The sequence below is a fragment of the Branchiostoma lanceolatum genome, chromosome 8 (assembly GCF_035083965.1).
Source record: "Branchiostoma lanceolatum isolate klBraLanc5 chromosome 8, klBraLanc5.hap2, whole genome shotgun sequence".
NCBI classification, from domain to species: Eukaryota; Metazoa; Chordata; class Leptocardii; order Amphioxiformes; family Branchiostomatidae; genus Branchiostoma; species Branchiostoma lanceolatum.
In genome coordinates this window covers 2,494,492-2,514,582 of record NC_089729.1, presented here as the reverse complement: position 1 = coordinate 2,514,582, position 20,091 = coordinate 2,494,492, and the positions used below count along the sequence as shown (strand labels likewise).

Genomic DNA, 20,091 nt, shown 5'->3' with positions numbered 1-20,091 from the left:
GCAAGTGAGTACATAATCAGATCTTTCCTCCCAACATCTGCTTAGATATTCAGACAAAGTTGTCCAGTCCGCCAGCTCACTTCCTTTACAGTCTTGCATGTAGTAATCTCTGGTAGCCTTAGGCTGTCATGCTTAAAAACAAAATGTAGCTAGTCAGATATCAGTCTGGAATTAATAACAATAACGTTCTCCTCATCTGTATTCTCTACCTGAAACAGACAACAGTGGATGTGCCCAGATCCGGAACAAACTCCCGGGGGGAGGTTACAACTGTTCCTGCCGACCGGGCTTTGCTCTAACGGAAGATGGCCATGGCTGTGAAGGTTAGGGAACTGTTACTGTTGCATTGTTATTTTCCATCAACAGTTGTGCATAATGTCTAATTTTGTTTTGTTAAAAGTGTCTGTTTAGCAAACAAATTCTTGATACCAAAATTCATTTTTATCTTCACGGTAGCAGAATTTCACGGTGTAAGGAAAATGGGCATTTTCACTGACCCCTTCTACCTATTTCTCCAGTACATGTATGCATGTCCCAGCACAACAGATGCTACAAACGAAATGCAGCTGATCAACATTTGTTTATCATTTCAGCTGCACAATGTCCGACGCTGACTCCGCCAGGTAACGGAACGCTGAGTCCTATCAAAGCAAACTACTCCTACAATGACGAGGTGACGTTCTCCTGTAACCAGGGGTACAAGCTGGACGGAGCCTCTAGTGCGAGGTGCCAGGCGGACCGAACTTGGAGTAATCCTGTTCCAACATGCACACGTAAGACAACTCACAGTCGTTTACTTATTATTAATCTATTTCTGTAGCATGTATGAATGAGTGATCCTGTCCTAACATGCAGTAAGACAGTTTGCAGTAGGTTTTTTTTACAACTCTGTAACATAAAATGCCAGATGATTTCGGTGGGATATATATGGCCTCCGTCGGTCAGTATTGACCATGGTAAAATCCTAATTGACAACAGCCCTACAGCATCGACTATGGCTAAACAGCCCTATACGAGAATGGCAGTCTCTGCCACAAAAATCACATCTGTAAGCTGACTCAGTTCTGTTGCAAAGCTCTTTTCTGCGGATCCGCTTTTCTTCTGCGCTGTGCATCAGTCTGACTTCTCCTGATTTGAGCTGTCTGAACAGTGTGCATCTCCACCTGGAACGGTCACTTGCAAGGTCCTCCCAGTGCTCCGTATTAATATCTAGAGCCTTGGTGGGAAGGTTTATTGTTTTGATTGAGTCCTCTGCCATTAGGAGTTCGGGGTGTAGCAGTGCACATAAAGGACATTCTGGACTCGGGGGTTCCGGATATACCAGTTTCAGCAAAAACACATGAAACAGTTATGGCAGAGGTCCAACTAGCAAAACATGACAAGTTGCTGATAATGGCTGTCTACAGGAGTCCCAACTCAACTACAGAGAATAATGAGAACTTGAACAACTTCATTAGAAGTTGCTCTACAAGCAAGCACTCTCACATACTGTGCCTTGGTGACTTTAATTTTCCCAACATCAAATGGTCCGACGGTGTAGGATCGACCAACTCTGATACAAGTGAAGCCGGGAAATTCCTGGAAGCCACCAGTGACTCGTATCTTTTCCAGCACGTATCAGTTCCCACACGCTACAGGACTAATCAGGAGAGCAATATACTTGATCTTGTTTTTACGAACGAGAGCAACATGATTGAACACATAGAGACATGTCATCCCATCGGCAAAAGCGATCATATCATGTTATCATTTAACTTTAACTGCTACACAGCAAGAACACATGTGAACTCTGAATACACCCAATACAACAAGGGAAACTACGAAGCCATGGCACATGAGTTAGATCGAGACTGGGAAGAAATTCTCCAAGACAAAGACATTGAACAAAGTTGGACATTTTTCTCCAATACCGTTAGAGCTGCTGTGCAGGAACACATACCCAGGAAATCGTACAAAAAGAAGAACGAGTTACCCTGGAAGAATAGAGAAACAACTAATAAACTTAACAAAAAGCAAAAGGCATGGAAGAGGTACACTGCAACTAAACACCATGAAGACTACTTAAAATACACCAAGGCAAGAAACCAGGCAAGATGGACGGCTAGAAAATCGTTAAAGGACTACGAGAAGCAAATGGCAAAAAACATAAAAGAGAACACTAAACTCTTCTGGAAGTACGTGAAGCGAAAGTCAAAAACTAGTGAGAGAATTCCTGAGCTGGTTGACGGCACATCTGTAGCAACAACCGACATGGAGAAAGCAGAAAGTCTTAACAAATTCTTCATAAGTACCTTCACTAGGGAAAAAGTTGACAGTATTCCTGATACAACAAGCAGACAGTACAATGAGGATCTCACAGAAATTGATTTATCTGCAGACAAAGTATGTACAAGACTCAAAAACCTGAACCACAACAAAGCTATGGGTCCCGATGGCATCCATCCCAGAGTTCTGAAAGAACTGGCAACACCCTTGTCTGTGCCACTCTCTGCCATTTTTACCAAATCTCTCAGGGAAGGCAGGCTACCACAGGAATGGAAAACGGGCGATATAACACCCATCTTTAAGAAAGGCAACAAGAAAGAGCCGTCCAACTACAGACCTGTAAGCCTTACGTCCGTCGCTGGTAAAGTCATGGAAAGTATGATCAGAGATGCAGTTGTAAACCACATGAGGGACAATAACTTGTTTACAGCGCACCAGCACGGTTTCTTACCCGGAAGATCCACCACTACTCAACTACTTGAGTGTCTAGATGAATGGACGGAATGGTTAGACGATGACAAACCCGTGGACAGCATTTACCTAGACTTTCAGAAAGCGTTTGATTCTGTTCCAATCAAACGCTTAATTGCTAAAATTGAAAGCTATGGCATCAAAGGGCATCTACTACAGTGGATTGTCTCTTTTCTCAGCGTACGGAAGCAACGAGTGTGTGTGAACGGGGCTAGGTCGTCGTGGGCGCCAGTGACCAGTGGAGTCCCCCAGGGTAGTGTCCTGGGGCCAGTCTTATTTACACTCTTTGTCAATGACATGCCGGAAGTTGTAAGCAGCAAGCTGAAACTTTTTGCGGATGACACCAAGTTATACCGCACAGTGCGTGAACCCATGGAGTGCCAACTACTTCAAGATGACCTAAACCGTCTTCAAGAATGGGCCATATCTTGGCAGCTCAAGTTTCACCCAAGTAAATGCACGGTGCTCCGAATCGGCTCTAAACACCCTGACTTCACATACCATATGATGGATCACACTAGTAAACCAGTTTATCTCGAGTCCAGCAGCCATGAGAAAGACCTTGGGATCACTACAGACCGTGACCTGTCTTTTGAGAAGCATGTGACTTTGGCCGTATCTAAAGCCAACAAAATGGCAGGTTTGCTTTGGAGAACATTCTCACACATCGACAATGTCATGTTCGTAACTCTATACAAATCCCTTGTGAGGCCTCACCTCGAATACGGAGCACCAATATGGTCACCCGGTACGTGGAAAATGGTGGACATGGTAGAAAATGTACAGAGGAGAGCCACTAAGAGGGTACCAGGCCTGCGAGATTTAACCTACGAGGAAAGACTGCGAACATTGAAATTACCAACTCTGCTTTACAGAAGGCTACGGGGGGACTTAATTAACACCTTTAAATATGCACATGGGCTGTTTGACACCGCCCCATGCATACCTGAGATACAATCTGAGGCCAGGACAAGAGGCCATAGCTTACGGCTAACAAGAACATTCACAAAAACAAACAGGAGGTTGCTGTTCTTCAAGCACAGGGTGGTCCCCTGGTGGAATCGACTCCCAGAAGAAGTGATCAACGCTCCCTCAGTTAATGCCTTCAAAGCCAGATTCGACAGGTACATGGAAGTTCACCCTGTAAAGTACAACCACAGAGCTTTGGAACATCCACACAAACCCACCATGACAGTTGAGTGAAATGGAATTCAACAATGAAGAGCGGTCTAAACTGGAGCAGTCCTACCTGACCGAAAATTCTACTCTACTCTACTCTACTCTACTCATTTTGTAGAAGTAAAGAATTACTTCATGTCTGCAGTACCGTTACAGTATTTTATTGATGATGGCATCTAACTGAAGGCAAAACATATAGCCTGATCAGTGTCGTCCCCTTTCGTTTCAGGCTCTAATTTGGTGAAGGTAGAGCATCGATGTAACTAAACAGTCAGATAACACTCAAGCTACAAAACATAGACATGTCCATGAAATTATGGTCATGCTTATACCATGCTTATTTTTAGGGTGGACACTAGATTTTGGGGATTTCAGTGTTCGTTAGCTCATTATTCTTTGCATTGAAAATTTCCCTATCTACCAGAAAACAAACAGTGCAAAAAAACAAGCAGAATTTCTGCCACAGAGGCAAAGAGTTAGCCACTATTAGGGCCTGAATCTTGTAATTTCTTTGATAGAACAAAACCAGCAACATACTATTAATCACTTTAAAATGGCGTCAGGAATAAATGGGGGTTGGGGGAAAATGGAATAGGTCACGGCACCTATACTCAAATTCATCCTCAGGCAGTATCTTCAATCATTAAGGTAAATGACTTTCTATATGAACTTATAATGATAAAGCAACTCTTTTTCTCTTCAGGAAACCATGCCTTTGAGGTCCTCCGTACTGCAAACCAGCAGTATAATGGCGTTGATTTCCTCGTCATCAACGCCAGACTCCCGGCAAATGGTCTGTCTAACACTTCGGACTGGTGCAGGGACTACCAGAACCTCTGTGCAGAGTACGGACTGAGGCCGACGGGCTGTAGGGAGGAGGGGGAAGGCCAGGGTGGGAATAGCCCCGACCCCCCCGACACTGTCCGGTAGATTCTATTACATGTACATGTAGAACGTACAGTCATACTGCGTACTGGTAGTAATCCTGTCTTGTGATCCGGGCTGAGGTGTAGCTTCTACAAGGGCAAAATGTTCAAATCGAGCATTAGTCATGGATGTCTGGGTGATTATTTTGGACTGAAATTTATGATAAAGTTATACTTCCGTCATTTGCCTTTGTTTAGATACTCAAAATACTATTTTCAAATTGATTAATAATATATTTTAGATTTAAAAACATTGATTTCCATGAGACTTTATTATCCGAAGTGGGATATACCAACTTGATCCAGTAGAATCTGTGAAATGTCATCCAGGTGAACAGGAGGATGCGGAGTGAGTGAGTGAGTGAGTGAGTGAGTGAGTGAGTGAGTGAGTGAGAGTGATTGTGTGAGTGATTGTGTGAGTGAGTGAGTGAGTTCAAGTGAGTGAGTGAGTGAGTGAGTGAGTGAGTGAGTGAGTGAGTGATTGTGTGAGTGATTGTGTGAGTGAGTGAGTTCAAGTGAGTGAGTGAGTGAGTGAGTGAGTGAGTGAGTGAGTGAGTGAGTGAGTGAGTGAGTGAGAGAGAGATCTGGGCTGGGGTTTAGGAGCTAAAAAGATTAAAGGGGCTTAAATCAGTCATGTGATTGTATAACCAGGATTTAAGTGCGCACATGTATTATGTAATTGTATTAATGAAATGACATTCATAATATCTATTCTTCATTCCACATTTAATCCATTGAATAAATCAGAAAGATGTGATGATATGACATTCCTATGAAAATTGCCTTTTTGACATTTGTAATATAAGTAATGGAGTTATACATGTCATACATGTTTATATTATCTTTTTTTATTCAGTTTGATTATTAAATATTATTATTTTTCTAGTAAATTGAATTTTTATGTATGACATAGTCAGACATAAAAATTCAATTACTAGAAGTCACTAATGATTACTTTATGTTTTGCCAGCCATATACAATGTATATGATATAATAGTTAATCAGCCTCAATGTCAGAAATCTACAACTTTTTTGTTGGAAGGTGCCCAGTGTGACCAATTGTTGAGATATGTTTGAAATGTTGTTGTGTTTCCAGGTGCGTGACTGAGTACAACTCCGACCCCTACATCAAAAACGCGCTCGGCTGTGGCTCGGCCAAGCGTGTAGCTGAGGTGGCGAACTTGGCTTTCTCAGCCGGGGCTTCATTTCGCAGGTGTTTCAGCTTTTACGGCTGTCAGACCAGCTGGTGCCAACGTGGGATACATGAGAGTCACTGGAGTCTGCACCTTACAGAAGAAGCCTTTGGCTCAGACGGGAGCGGAGACAGGATTGTATACACCGTGTGTGCAGGCTCAGCAGGTAAGTATTGGGCACTATTGACTAATTGGTTCACTCCACATTATGTAATTAATATTATGTATCACAAATAAACAACCTTTTTTCAGAGAACAACAAAAGTGCTCCTGTCTCTGCTTCAATCAGAATATGATTAATGTGGTGGGAGAAGGGGTAGGTGGTTGTTACTGTTGGTGAAAAATAATTTCGGGACCACAGAATTTTGCATCACCATCCCTTTTTCCCCCAGTGTTTCTCTACACACCAAGGGCTTAATTCTTCCATGTCCATCACATTTAACTTGATAATGGGTCTGAACTTTTGCCACCTTATGACTGAGGTAATAATGGTATATTTCAAATATGAGAAGAAAAAAATGTTCCCATATAACGTAACACGTGGGGGAATTTACAAATAAACATTGTTTTTTTCCATCGCGTGGCCGGACAGACATAGTGATTTTATTATCATTTGTCTGCAGACTACTTTGGACAGTTACTGTGCATTTTTTTCTGGTCTATGTTCTTCAAGCATAGCGCTAGATGGGAAAAGACCAAGGTGGACGATAATGGGTTACCCTAGCACAATTCTTCATCATATACCTCAGTATAAATACATGCTCGCACGGCGTTAAATAGGCGGAGAAAAACTTACAGACCATGCATTTTCTTTTTAGAAGAGCTGATATTTCTGACCATGGGTTTAAAATTTGGCTCTGTCCGTGAGGTTTTAAGATAAATACGTTTTGAATAAATCGGACGTAAATTGGTCATGTTACGTTAGTAGTATTCAATATTTGATTATACTGCTGCCAGGATCCCTGACACGGGTGGGCAGCAGTCGGCTGGTCGTCACACCGCTCTTCCAAGCGGCTCTGTCCAGGGGGTTTACCATGGTCAGACCAAGATTGCATAATGCACAATTATGCACAATTTTGCACAATTGCAAAAAATTGCACAATTTCACCCTTATCTTTTTGGCTAGCACATGAAGTTCGTACTTAAGTATAAAATGATACTAATGTATCAGAATCTTTTGTTTGACCAGAGTGAATCACAGGGAAATTTGATAACACATGAGTGTCCAAGTCATCCTATGAAATGAACATGAGTGCATGACCTACACCTGTACAAATGTTACCCTTCCCGTATCAGGAGAGCGGTTTTAGAAGAAAAAACACTTAAACAAGAAAATGATCTCCCTCTAACGATACATATCCAGCATATGCATTAATTTTGCATGTCCCAGCATAACAGATGCTACAATCAAGCAGCTGATCAACATTAGATTGTTTTTAAATTATCATTTCAGCTACACAGGCTTTAGAACTTACTACTTTTCCAGTACATGTTGTATTATGCATATCCCAGCACAACAGATGCTACTAACAAAATGCAGCTGATCAACATTTGTTTATTATTTAGTGAGTTTCAGCTGCACAATGTCCGAAATGAACATCCTGATTGCTGCATGCCTGAGTACATGACCTACACCTGGACATATGTTACCCTTCCCGTATCAGGAGAGCGGTTTTATAATTAGAAGGAGAAACTTGAACTAGAGAGTGACCCCTGCTTCCTACATCTCCAGCAACATGCGTGTACCAGCATACATGTAACAGATCAATGCTACAATCAAAATGCAGCTGATCAGCATTTGTTTATCATTTCAGCTGTACAATGTCCGACTCTGACTCCGCCAGATGGTGGAGAACTGAGTCCTATCGGAGCAAACTCCTACAATGACGAGGTGACGTTCACCTGTAACCAGGGGTACAGGCTGGAAGGAGCCTCTAGTGTGAGGTGCCAGGCGAATCGAACTTGGAGTTGGAGTGATTCTGTACCAACATGCACCGGTAAGACAACTTACAGTCGTGTATTTATTCATTTATTTCTGTACAGTAGCCTTTCAGTCGTTTTGTACAACTTTTGTAATATAATGCCAGACAATTCAGATGGTAAGTTTTATTGTTTTGAATTCTCTTTCATTTTGTAGGAGTAAAGAATTACTTAATGTTTGCAGTACCGCTACAGTAATATTATTATGGCAAAAGTAAAACATATAGCCTATCAGTGAGTATAATTTACAAAAAGATTTTCAAGATTGCAGAAGAAAACTTAAACAACCTGCAATTTTGCCGAATAAAAAAAATGAGATTCAATGCTTCTCAATTTAGCAAACTAGCAGCGCTGTAAATAATCTTAAACCTGCGCCACGCAAACCTGCCAGTCTTTCAGTGCGTGCCAACAAACGAGCACATAAACTGCCTCGCAACGACTTCGGGGTTCGAGTATTTTTGGGCTCTCCGGCTCTTCCCGTGATAACTTAAAGTTTGTGATACAAACTTCATGATGTACCAGACTTTTCAACCTAGGATTGATGTGTTTAAAAATTCGTATTGACAGACAGTTTCAGGGTGTGACCAGGGTCACGTGCAAGTTTTAACCCCAGCATTCTGTTGTCATGATTTTTTTTTGTTGCTAAAGAAAAAAAATCTATTAACCAAGAAATTAAATTGGTGTGGCCTTAGTCCTGTTTGGCTGATTGTCTTTTCTGATTGACTTTGGAATATTCACGGCAGTTTTCCTTTTGTTACTATCTAGACGTAGATGCCTGTCTGACCAGTCCGTGTGATGCCCAGGCCACCTGTACGGATAACCCCCCTCCTGCCCTTGATGCGAATTGTACCTGCAACACTGGGTACACAGGAGATGGTCTCGGTACTGGAACTGGATGTGCAGGTATTAGATTTTTAGTATATACCAAATAAATTTCACTGTGGTTTTTTAGAGAAAGTTGCCTAGCAAGGGAAATTTACATCAAACGATTTCTACCCCTTTTTTACGTGTGTGTCTGTGTGTGCTTAAGATTGTTGTTTTAAATTGCCACGTTCAGACATAGATGCGTGTCTGGCCAATCCGTGTGACGCCCAGGCCACCTGTACGGATAACCCCCCTCCTGCCCTTGATGCGACCTGTACCTGCAACACTGGATATACAGGAGATGGTCTCAGTACTGGAACTGGATGTGCAGGTATTAGATATATACCAAATAAATTTCACCGTGGTTTTTATAGAGAATGTTGCCTGGCAAGCAAAAATTTACATCAAGCAATTTCTACCACTTCGTTATGTGTGCATCTGTGTATGCTTAAGATTGCTGTTTTATATTGCCACGTTCAGACATAGATGCCTGTCTGGCCAATCCGTGTGACGCCCAGGCCACCTGTACGGATAACCCCCCTCCTGCCCTTGATGCGACCTGTACCTGCAACACTGGGTACACAGGAGATGGACTCGGTACTGGAACTGGATGTGCAGGTATTAGATTTTTAGTATATACCAAATAAATTTCACCGTGGTTTTTATAGAGAATGTTGCCTGGCAAGGGAAATTTACATCAAGCGATTTCTACCTCTTCCTTACGTGTGCGTCTGTGTGTGCTTAAGATTGTTGTTTTATATTGCCACGTTCAGACATAGATGCCTGTCTGGTCAATCCGTGTGACGCCCAGGCCACCTGTACGGATAACCCCCCTCCTGCCCTTGATGCGACCTGTACCTGCAACACTGGGTACACAGGAGATGGACTCGGTACTGGAACTGGATGTGCAGGTATTAGATTTTTAGTATATACCAAATAAATTTCACCGTGGTTTTTATAGAGAATGGTACCTGGCAAGAAATTTACATGAAGCAACTTCTACCACTTCCTTACGTGTGCGTCTGTGTGTGCTTAAGATTGTTGTTTTATATTGCCACGTTCAGACATAGATGCCTGTCTGGCCAATCCGTGTGACGCCAATGCCACCTGTATGGATAGACCCCCTCCTGCCCTTGATGCGACCTGTACCTGCAACACTGGGTACACAGGAGATGGACTCGGTACTGGAACTGGATGTGCAGGTATTAGATTTTTAGTATATACCAAATAAATTTCACCGTGGTTTTTATAGAGAATGTTGCCTGGCAAGGGAAATTTACATCAAGCGATTTCTACCACTTCCTTACGTGTGCGTCTGTGTGTGCTTAAGATTACTGTTTTATATTGCCACGTTCAGACATAGATGCCTGTCTGGCCAATCCGTGTGACGCCCAGGCCATCTGTACGGATAACCCCCCTCCTGCCCTTGATGCGACCTGTACCTGCAACACTGGGTACACAGGAGATGGACTCGGTACTGGAACTGGATGTGCAGGTATTACATCTAGATCTTCAACCTTGTCATTCACTTTTAGGTAGCCTTAATCATTGTTTTCTTCTTTCCTCTTTATAAAATCAAAAGGCTTTCATATCACTACACCTCGTTCCTTTTCTAATAGATACATTATTCATCACCTTCACCAAGAAGTTGCAGGCTTTAAAATAGGATAAGTCAAGTAGAGTAGGGAACTTTGATGAAGACCATATGAATGTAATGTATTATTCAAAGAGAGACTGTGTCCAACATGCCAAAATGATATTGAGAATGAATTTCACTTCATTATGGACTGTCCAACTTATGCTGATGACCGACAAAAATTGTTACAATCTATTGTATCCCTGATGTACGTCCGACACAATATCCGCACCTACCAGGACAGAGATATTCAATATGATACTATCATGCCCTGTTTGTTCATATATCCACCAATGTAGGCAAATTTGTATATACATGTAACTGTGTGCAAAAACGAGACAATATCATACATTCCTGACACAGCATACTGTATTCCAGAGCGTGTATATCATTCTATAGATTATTTCTACTGTTAGTCATACTCATAGATTAGATTAGTTTTATATATTTGTCAACAATTAGCAATAGCTCAATTCTCATGTACGTAAGTTGCCATACATTGTACCAGCTACAATTGTCGCGCAATAAAGATCTTCTTCTTCTTATTGTTTATTGTTTATTGCTTCTTCGCATATGTACAATATAAAACAAAGAGAAATAGAGTAAAGAATACATGCAGGAGAGGCCAGAAGCCTATACGGCTTTTCGGGGGCCTCCCCTAAACTACTCAAATGGGATTTTTACAAAATTATATATCATCGAAACTAAGAAAAACTAACGAAAGAAGAAATTGGAATTTTAACATAAATCCTAATGAAACAAATGAAAAGAAGAGGAACTACAAAGTAAATTTTGAGTTGTAAACATAATAAGTATTATAATGAATAACAATTTATAAAGAAATAGGTCAAAATTATACAAAAATAACAATCATATGAATTATTTTGTCATCAGATACCAAAGGAAAAGTGGAAAACAAGGAAAACAAACAAATCAGGAGAAAGTAATACTTGGATGTTCTATGACATCTATCTTTAAAAGTTTTTTGAAACTAGGTAAAGACGAGCAGGACTGTAGAATTTGGCTGAGATTGTTCCATACGGTGGGGCCTCTAAACATTATTGTATGTTGTTTTTGAGTAGTTTTTGTCATTATAATTGATCTTAAAAGATTATGTTGTCTCGTATAGTGGTGATGGATATCTGAGTTGAAATTTAAAAGACCTTTGTATTGTTCAGGTAGGGAAGAGCTATTATGGACAATTTTATGGACAAATAAGGCAATTTGAAATTTATTGATGTCAAATACAGTCATAACATTTAAATCACGAAACAGAGCTGCTGTGTGTGCTGTGAATGACGCATTGGCTGCTATTCGTACAAAGCGCTTTTGAAGGAGGTAAACAGGATTGATGGATGTTGTGTACGTACTACCCCAAATTATGTTGCAATAATTAAGTTAGATAAGGGTAAATCAAACTGTAATAAAGAACCATAAATATGTTTCGTGACAGCAAAGATTTGACTTTTCTAATGATGCCTATGTTTTTGGAAATTTTTTTGCAAACAAAATCAATTTGGTTCTTCCATGAAAGTTTCTCGTCTATAATTACGCCTAAAAAACGGGTGTGACTTACTTGATTGATAGCATTGTCATTGATATAGATCCTAGCCTTTTCTTTATCGTATTTCTTGTTCCTTCCTACAAAGATAATAAAATTAGTTTTTTTTACGTTAAGGGACAATTTATTTGCCTTGAACCATTGATTTATCTTATACAATTCATTATTCATAGATGTTACTAACGTGTCAAAATTTTTGTGGGACATAAATAAGTTTGTATCATCTGCAAATAACAGAGCAAATAATTTATTTGATACTGATGCCAAGTCGTTAACATAAATTAAAAACAAGAGGGGACCAAGAATGGATCCTTGTGGTACGCCACATGTTAAGACATTTTGGGAGGAAATATTATTTCTATTAGAGACGAACTGTTTTCTGTTAGTTAAGTAGTCTTTTAGCCAACGAAGGGCAGAGTCGGTAAATCCATAGGTGAATAGTTTGTTGAGAAGTATGTTGTGATCTACTGTATCGAATGCTTTGGAAAGGTCAAGAAATATTCCTATCGTGTATTCGTTATTTTCTAAGGATGTGGTGATTTTGTCAACAAGTTGCAAGAGTGCCATATATGTCGAGTATTTTTTTCGAAATCCATATTGATGCGCATATAATATATTATTGATTTCAAGGTGATTCACAATCCGTTTATAAACTAATTTTTCCAAGATTTTTGAGAAGGCCGGTAAGATTGATATTGGACGATAATTGGTGAAAACACACGGATCTCCGGCTTTGTACAATGGTATAACTTTGGCTATTTTAAGGTCTGCTGGCACTACTCCGTTTCTCAGAGAAGTCTTAAAAACATGTGTTATTGGCTCTAGAATTTCGGGAACAATCTGTTTTAACAGCAAGGCACTTATTTCATCTTGGCCAGGAGCTGCGTTTTTTTTTTTTCGATTACTTTTTAACCAATAGAGAATTGGGTGCCAAACAGCTACTTCAGTGTGCTAAAGGTCAGGTGTGTTGTAGTGTCGGCCCTTTTCAATTTGTAAAGAGTGGGCACTAATTCTCAGTCTCATTATGCTATTTCTAACAGATTTGCTTTGAATGGATGAAAGATAGTTTTCAAAACAGAATTGTTTTTTGATTTTGCAATAAGTGCTGAGTTTGTTCAGACCTTTTATTTCTTGTCTCCAGCCCTAGAGAAACGTGTCTTTCAAATGGTCTTTGAATATGTCACTCCAAAATGGTTGGCATTAACAGCAGGATAGGCAGCAGGGAGATCAAGGTTAAAGTATTGCAAATTAGCACCTAGTTTGCATTATTGACAAGGATGCTTTTTTTTTAATTGAGCTTAATGACTTGCACAGAGATTATCTACCTTAAACTTATCATAACTATAGTGTGTAGATCTCATGTTCTGTGTCTTTAAGAGTGCGGCCACTGTCTTGGTGGGGACGTCAACTGTGACCCGGTGTCAGGTATCTGCTCGGCTGGGTGTCTGGATGGATGGAAAACTCAGCATTGCAAGGAAAGTATGTCGTGACTTTGTCATCATTTTTCTTTGTCCTTATCTAGTCGCATATTAAACATCTCGTTCAGTAAGTTACACTCCATTTTGTAAAGATTGAGATTAGTTTCATGTCCACGGTGACATATCTACAACTTATAATTATACAGTCATTAAATTTTGATGTTTACAAATGATACACACAATTGTTTGTGTAGGCTAATGAAAATAAAGTACTGTCCAAAGCTGACTTTTTATTACTTTAACTTACATCATTGACAATTGGCATTCATGTACTAAGTCCCAGTAGTTATGAAAGACGTTTGTTTGTTTATTCTAATGAAAAAAGTAATGATAGAGTACATAATCAGCCGATGAAAGACTATTTTTTATTTCTCATCTCAAATGTTGTCCTCCGCCAGCTGTGGAGCCGCCAATGAACCTGAACGTTACTGACATCACGGATGAAGGGTTCAAGGTCACCTGGTCTCCATCCCCTGACCCTGACCTTCAGGCATACCGTGTGGTGGTGTCTGAGCTGGACATGACGACATCCGTCAATCAAACCACGGGTGAGACATGGCTCCAGGTGGTGAGACTGACAAGCGAAACTGATTACATCATCAGGGTGACGGTGTTGGTCCTGTCTGATGGTCGCTGGTCACAGAGCAATGCGACAACAACGGAGGCAACCACAAGTAAGGAAAGCCTTCTTCTGATTCGTGGATTCAACAAAAATAAGGTCGTTAACAGACTGAGATGCAGGTCTTTATTACAGGAACATTCTAACAAGTTTTTTGTTATAAGTGGTAGAAATTATGTTTAAAGTATCGGGTCCATACAGGTATAGAAAAGTGATTGATATTATGTTATAAAATATAAAAAGGAAAAGTTGGCTTTAGACTATAGTAAATAATTAGTTAATTGCCAATTTTGGCCCATTAAGCTACAATCATGTAATTGCTCGACAGTACGTCATGTAACAGGATAAACACAATCATGGAATGAAACTAAATTAATTCCTTTAAATTCCCCACACCACCAAATAAATTCATCATGTGTGGAGAAAACTCTAATTTCTATTTTCAGTAATGAGCTCCTCTACTGACCTGGAGTTCGTTAATGTGACCGAGACGACGTCCAAGCTTAGGGTCACCTGGGTGCCTCCTGATGCGGTCGTGACCGGATACCGCATCATGTACGGACAGGAAGAGGCGACAGAACAGCTCAACCCCTCCCCGGGTCCAGGAGAGAGATCAGCTCTGCTTGAGGGCCTCCAGCCAGACACCATGTACAAGGTGGAGATCATCACCATCGGAGTTGGCCAAGAAAGTCTGCCTCTGATTGGACAAAATGCAACTGGTAAGCACATTTAACAACTTCTATTCATAATGTTATGGATTAAGATATCCATGCAAGAGCACTGATTACACCATGCGGTTCTCCTGCAATACCCTTTATTTAATTCACTGTTTGATTCCACTCAAATGCAAAACTTCAGACTCAACTTTTTTTTACATCTGACCTTGGCTACAAACTTCTTTACTCTACATCAACAGCAGCAAAACATTCAGATGAGAAATTTCATCCTCTAGAATCGTAGCCTTTGAAGAGGTAACGTTTGTTGTATAGATGATTCAGACCCTGAATTTTGCCTCTGTTCTCTTTGTAGAGCCCGACGAATGTGCGACAGTGAATGGCCGGTGTGACCACATCTGCTCCAACGTTCCGGGGGGGTACAGGTGCCAATGCCACCAGGGCTTTGTGCTGATGGCAGATGCCCACGGCTGTGGAGGTAAAAAAAGTTGTTCATTACACAGTCATGTACACCATGTGAATTTGCAAACTTAAGGCCTTCTTCACATCATCTGCTGTTCATGATTTATCAACCAGCTTATTCTCACAATGGGCACTTAGAGGAGGGTAATTAAACTAATCAAACTACACTTTTCTATTCTCTATTTGTTAACCCAAAATTGATGTCAGCTTCGCTAGCACAGGTTTGAAGTATAAGCCAAGCAATGTAATTATTACTGGACTACTAATACTACTAAATGTAATTATTCAACCTGCAACATTTAAAATGACAATCTAGAAAAGAGAACTTGGCATTGTCTACAACATTTATTGTGTTGTTTTTCTTTTATAAGTGTGCGGCCAATGCCAAGGTGGGGACGTCAACTGTGACCCGATGTCAGGTGTCTGCTCGGCTGGGTGTCAGGATGGATGGAAAACTCAGCTTTGTGATAAAGGTAATCTGTGTGTCCATATTGTTGTTCTCTCTCACAATTTATATACTTGGCATCCCTAAACTCTGTTCTATTTTAGAAAATGAATCTGCATGTAAATAATTGGACTGTCTCATATATTTATTGGTCTTTTTTTTTTCAAAATTCACATCATTGCTTAGGACTGTCTGTCATAGAAACATCTCCACAAGTGAATTGGAATGACATGTTACTTCTAGGTGAATGTTGCAATCACAATTGTATAGTCACTGTATTATTAGGTGTCTGAACCCCTTATTGTCAAAATCTTGGGTCAGACTCTGAAGACGTCTATTTTAAAAGTAAACATTTCTTATCACCCATCTTATGTGTTTGAATTCTTTTTCTTGCAGCTGTGGATCCACCAATGGACCTGGCCGTAACTGACATCACCGATGAAGGGTTCAAGGTCACCTGGGCTCCATCTCCTGACCCTGACCTTGAAGGATACCGTGTGGTGGTGTCCAAGCTGGACATGACGACAGTCAACAAGACCTCAGACAAGGCATCGTTTCCGGTGGTTGGCCTGTCACCGGAGACTGATTACATCATCAGGGTGACAGCCCTGTTCTCATCAGGCGGTTGGAGGTCACAGAGCGAGGCGACAATGATAGTGGCGGCCACAGGTAGGGAATAACTACTAGTTATTGATCAAAGAAATCAAAGATAGAATTTAGTCGCTGTCAACAATTAGATAACCACAGCCATGTTAGCTGATAGCAGTCACAGATAGCAATGATCTGGTATTGATAGGAGAACGTTCCTATCTGAGATTGCTATCGGCTAATATGGCTCTGGTGATCTATAAGGATTTATGATAAACCGTTTGCAAGAGAAATCTTTAAGATCTTTTGAAAGGAATTTTTTCACAAGTGAGGAATTGTTCTGTGTATCTACATGTATTGTGTTGCTCAACCAGAGCCCTAAACATGTCTCCAATCTGAAGATTTGTGTTTAAAAGCTGTAGAAAAATAGTTTATTATGCATAACATTTATTCCATGGATATTTGAAAAGGAAGTAATAGATTTAGTCAAGATACATGCTAAAACCTTGAAACTAAACTCTGTACATTCAAGTACAGTCACTCTTGCAGCCATCTTGTTATTAATCAGTACTGTTCTTCACATGTTAAATTAAACATTGTTGAAAATTTGGTGAAAACAAAGTACTAGTCTGAGTTTTTCTCTGCCAGGCTCCACACCAACCACCATACCTGCACCTGCTGCTACAACCACCATGCCTGCACCTGCTGCTACAACCACGCAGACAAGACGGAGGACCACCCTCCTTTCCACCGAACCTGCAACTTTGACCGTGTCTGTGGGGGGCGAAGAGTCATCTGACGAAGGTAGGTTCTCGTGTGTTAAATGCTACAGCACTAGAAGACTGGAGAAGCTAGCTTCAAGCTATAGACACTTTTTAAGAATTTTTCATTAGAATTTATGATGATGCTTAATGCAATGGACATTTTTTTTAAAACTGAACCTATCAACAATTTATCCAGTGTGATGACATGAACTGAAACTTTGTTTCTAGTTTCTATATGAAACCTGATGTTCGAGTGAACTGTTAGTGTTTATATCATTAGTTACTTCATAAAACTTATTATAGAATAAATATCTATATGATTTATTGAAATATATTTTTTCTCTACAATCATTATGTATTTATAGATATAATTGGTATTTTCATGCTTGATTTTTTCTCTGTACACCAACAGCCGCTGCTACAACTGAGCAGACAAGTAAGATGACCACAGTCCAGTCCACCAGACCATCAACTCCAACTGTACAACTGGACTTTGGAGGCGATGGAGGGTCCACGTCTGTTTACCATCCCGTCACTAAAACCATCAGTGAGCAGCCTGGAGACGATACACAAGGTTATACAATTAGAAAATGTGTACATGAGGCATTGATGCTGTTCTTGAAGAAATTTACAATTTGTCCAGTGTACCAAAGGCATGCAGTGTGATAAAACTGTTCTTATTCACTCACTCAGGTGTAAATTTGTACATGGTTCCTTAATCATGATGTTCCTTTCAGAGATTTGAGGAGGCATTTAAAACTGTAAAACAGTGTTTTTCCATTGACAGTTAAATCTGTTCTTATTTCTTTCAATGTCATAATTATGGAGGACAATAAGATGCCCATGCTTCGATGTGCCATCTGCAAAGGGATTGACTATTAATGATACTTCAATCTCTTTCTGCTGTGCAGGAACCAAGTTGACCAGCAGCAGGCCGCCGGTGGGTAACAGGGCGACACCTGACCAGGTATGTGGTTCTACAGCGGAGGGGAGTTTGGGGGTGACTGAAGTACATGTATTTTGTATGATTAAAAGCCCCCTAACCAATGAATGAAGATCATTTAGCCACCATAATTGCATTTGAAAGATTTACAAACTATAATCATAATCATGATAATTATGACTTTATGAATCAAAAGGATTCATGATACACAGTCTACTTTATTTAATACCAATTAGAGTTTTAGTTATCATACTTTGATGAAGGTTAGACATCCACTAATAAGATCCGCCCAAAATAGTTAATTATACAGTAACTCAAGCAACTGGATAAAATTTTGAAACAGACGTTTCAGATAGCATCTGCTATCTTTCTTTAGTCACTGACGTCTGACTGTTTCAAAATCTTATCCAGTTGCTTGAGGAACTATTTTTGGCGTATTTTAGTTATCATGTCTGTTGAGAAAACCTTTAAGAGTGTGTTAATCAAAAGGAAGTGACCGTGTACTGTACTTGCAAGAGAAATATGTCTAATATTCTGACTGTACTGTCCTTTATTCCTGTTCAATAGGCTCTTGGTAACAGTCTGGACAGCATCTATGCAGAATCCGTCTCCCCAAACCCACAGGATGTACTGCAGAAGTTGGCTCAGGTTAGTCACACGCAGTACTACTTTGTTTCCTGTCATTGTTATTCCCTCAACAAAATGTCACAGATCTCCACCATAGTAGAATGGAACTCGTTGTCACCAAGTACTGTACGTATGTACATGTAGGAGCATCTTCACTAAGTAGCTTTAAAGAACGATTGCAGTCAGATATGCAAAGTTTAGGTGTAATATAACCAGCTGCTGCAGCGCCGCATGCCTGCGAAGCTGGTGTGTTACTCCTAATGGCGGTTTTACCGGCTATATATAGATACAGATACAGATAGCTTACAGTATGAAGCTGCCAGGGATAAAACCACAATGGTTCAGGAGGGGGTTGGAACCTCTTCCCTTTTTCAAAATACAGGGGCCATTCAAGTTTGCATCTTACCTAAAATTGCATTCTAAAGAGCTATTATTTAGTTGTAGGAAACACTTAGACTAGTTTTGAATTGTAGTATGAATTGGTATTGTGATGACAGTATGATGTTCCTTCAGGAGCTGCCTGTGTCACATGACTAGAGTAAAGTGGATATCATCAACAATTGTTCTTTGTGTATGATACACAGAATGCTAACTAGGCCTGATATTCTGTGTGGATTTCTAAATATATCGCATGATATTGAATCAGATGCTATCGTATGGTAAAAACCTGACACCTTATAATGTTTCATCTGTGATACATTGCATTTTCAGAGAAAGGAGTTTGGTGATTATGCCACCAGCTGTGAGGCTAAATACAGTAAATTATACAAATATTTTTACTGTTTAAGTACCGGTTACTAAAGCCACACCAACTTGTTCCCAGACTTTAAAAAATGATGCTAGATCGGAATATCAAACAGACTAAGTCAGTGGCTTGATACACACAGAGTCAGGGAGTGAACAGAGTTAGAAGAAACTTTTGTTCCAACAGTTTGTTTTCATGATGTCCACTTGCTAAAATTTTACAAATGTCTGAAAACCAAATAAATCGGTGACTGTGGCCTAATTCTTAATTCATGACAAATTCTTCCAATATGTCATCTTTTTGGTGTGTGTGAAATATTGCAAATCATGGGATGAAGAAGACATGCAAATTAGTTGGACTTGCGCATTGATATTTTAAGAACACACAGTTAATCGCAATCAATAATTATTATTACTAATTCTTTGTCCTTAAATCAACTTTGTATTAACGACTAACTTTATTATGAAAATTTGTCTTTCATTAATGAGAAGAATGCGGATGTCTCTGGAGATGCTGCTGTACTGGGGCAACCAACGTCATCAGCTGCTGAAGAAAAGGCGCAGGTAAGCCATGTTTGTAGTCTGTAAATGTTAGAGCAGTGGGAAACATTCAGGAAATTTGCTTCTTTCTTTTGGAAACATGGGGACGTTTTATGGAGTTTGGACCAGGAT

General features: G+C 40.1%; 1 protein-coding gene across 4 annotated transcripts; it reads left to right on the top strand.

Annotated features, from left to right (window-relative positions):
* Positions 1 to 514: 514 nt before the first annotated feature.
* On the top strand, positions 515 to 20,022 carry LOC136439650 (fibrillin-1-like). 4 transcript variants are annotated; one of them, XM_066435128.1, is made up of 21 exons: positions 515 to 773; positions 4,619 to 4,841; positions 5,938 to 6,200; positions 7,849 to 8,031; positions 8,780 to 8,917; positions 9,072 to 9,209; positions 9,359 to 9,496; positions 9,652 to 9,789; positions 9,943 to 10,080; positions 10,236 to 10,373; positions 13,453 to 13,554; positions 13,952 to 14,227; positions 14,619 to 14,891; positions 15,202 to 15,324; positions 15,680 to 15,781; positions 16,150 to 16,422; positions 16,990 to 17,145; positions 17,518 to 17,679; positions 18,017 to 18,072; positions 18,616 to 18,696; positions 19,912 to 20,022. In XM_066435128.1, exons 1-21 carry the CDS (start codon positions 530 to 532, stop codon positions 20,005 to 20,007), a joined length of 3,441 nt encoding a protein of 1,146 aa, XP_066291225.1. In that variant the 5' UTR covers positions 515 to 529; the 3' UTR covers positions 20,008 to 20,022. The 4 variants fall into 4 exon arrangements, with proteins under 4 accessions (XP_066291225.1, XP_066291228.1, XP_066291227.1 ...); XM_066435131.1 differs by lacking the exon at positions 9,072 to 9,209; XM_066435130.1 differs by lacking the exon at positions 13,453 to 13,554.
* The last annotated feature ends 69 nt before the right edge of the window (positions 20,023 to 20,091 follow it).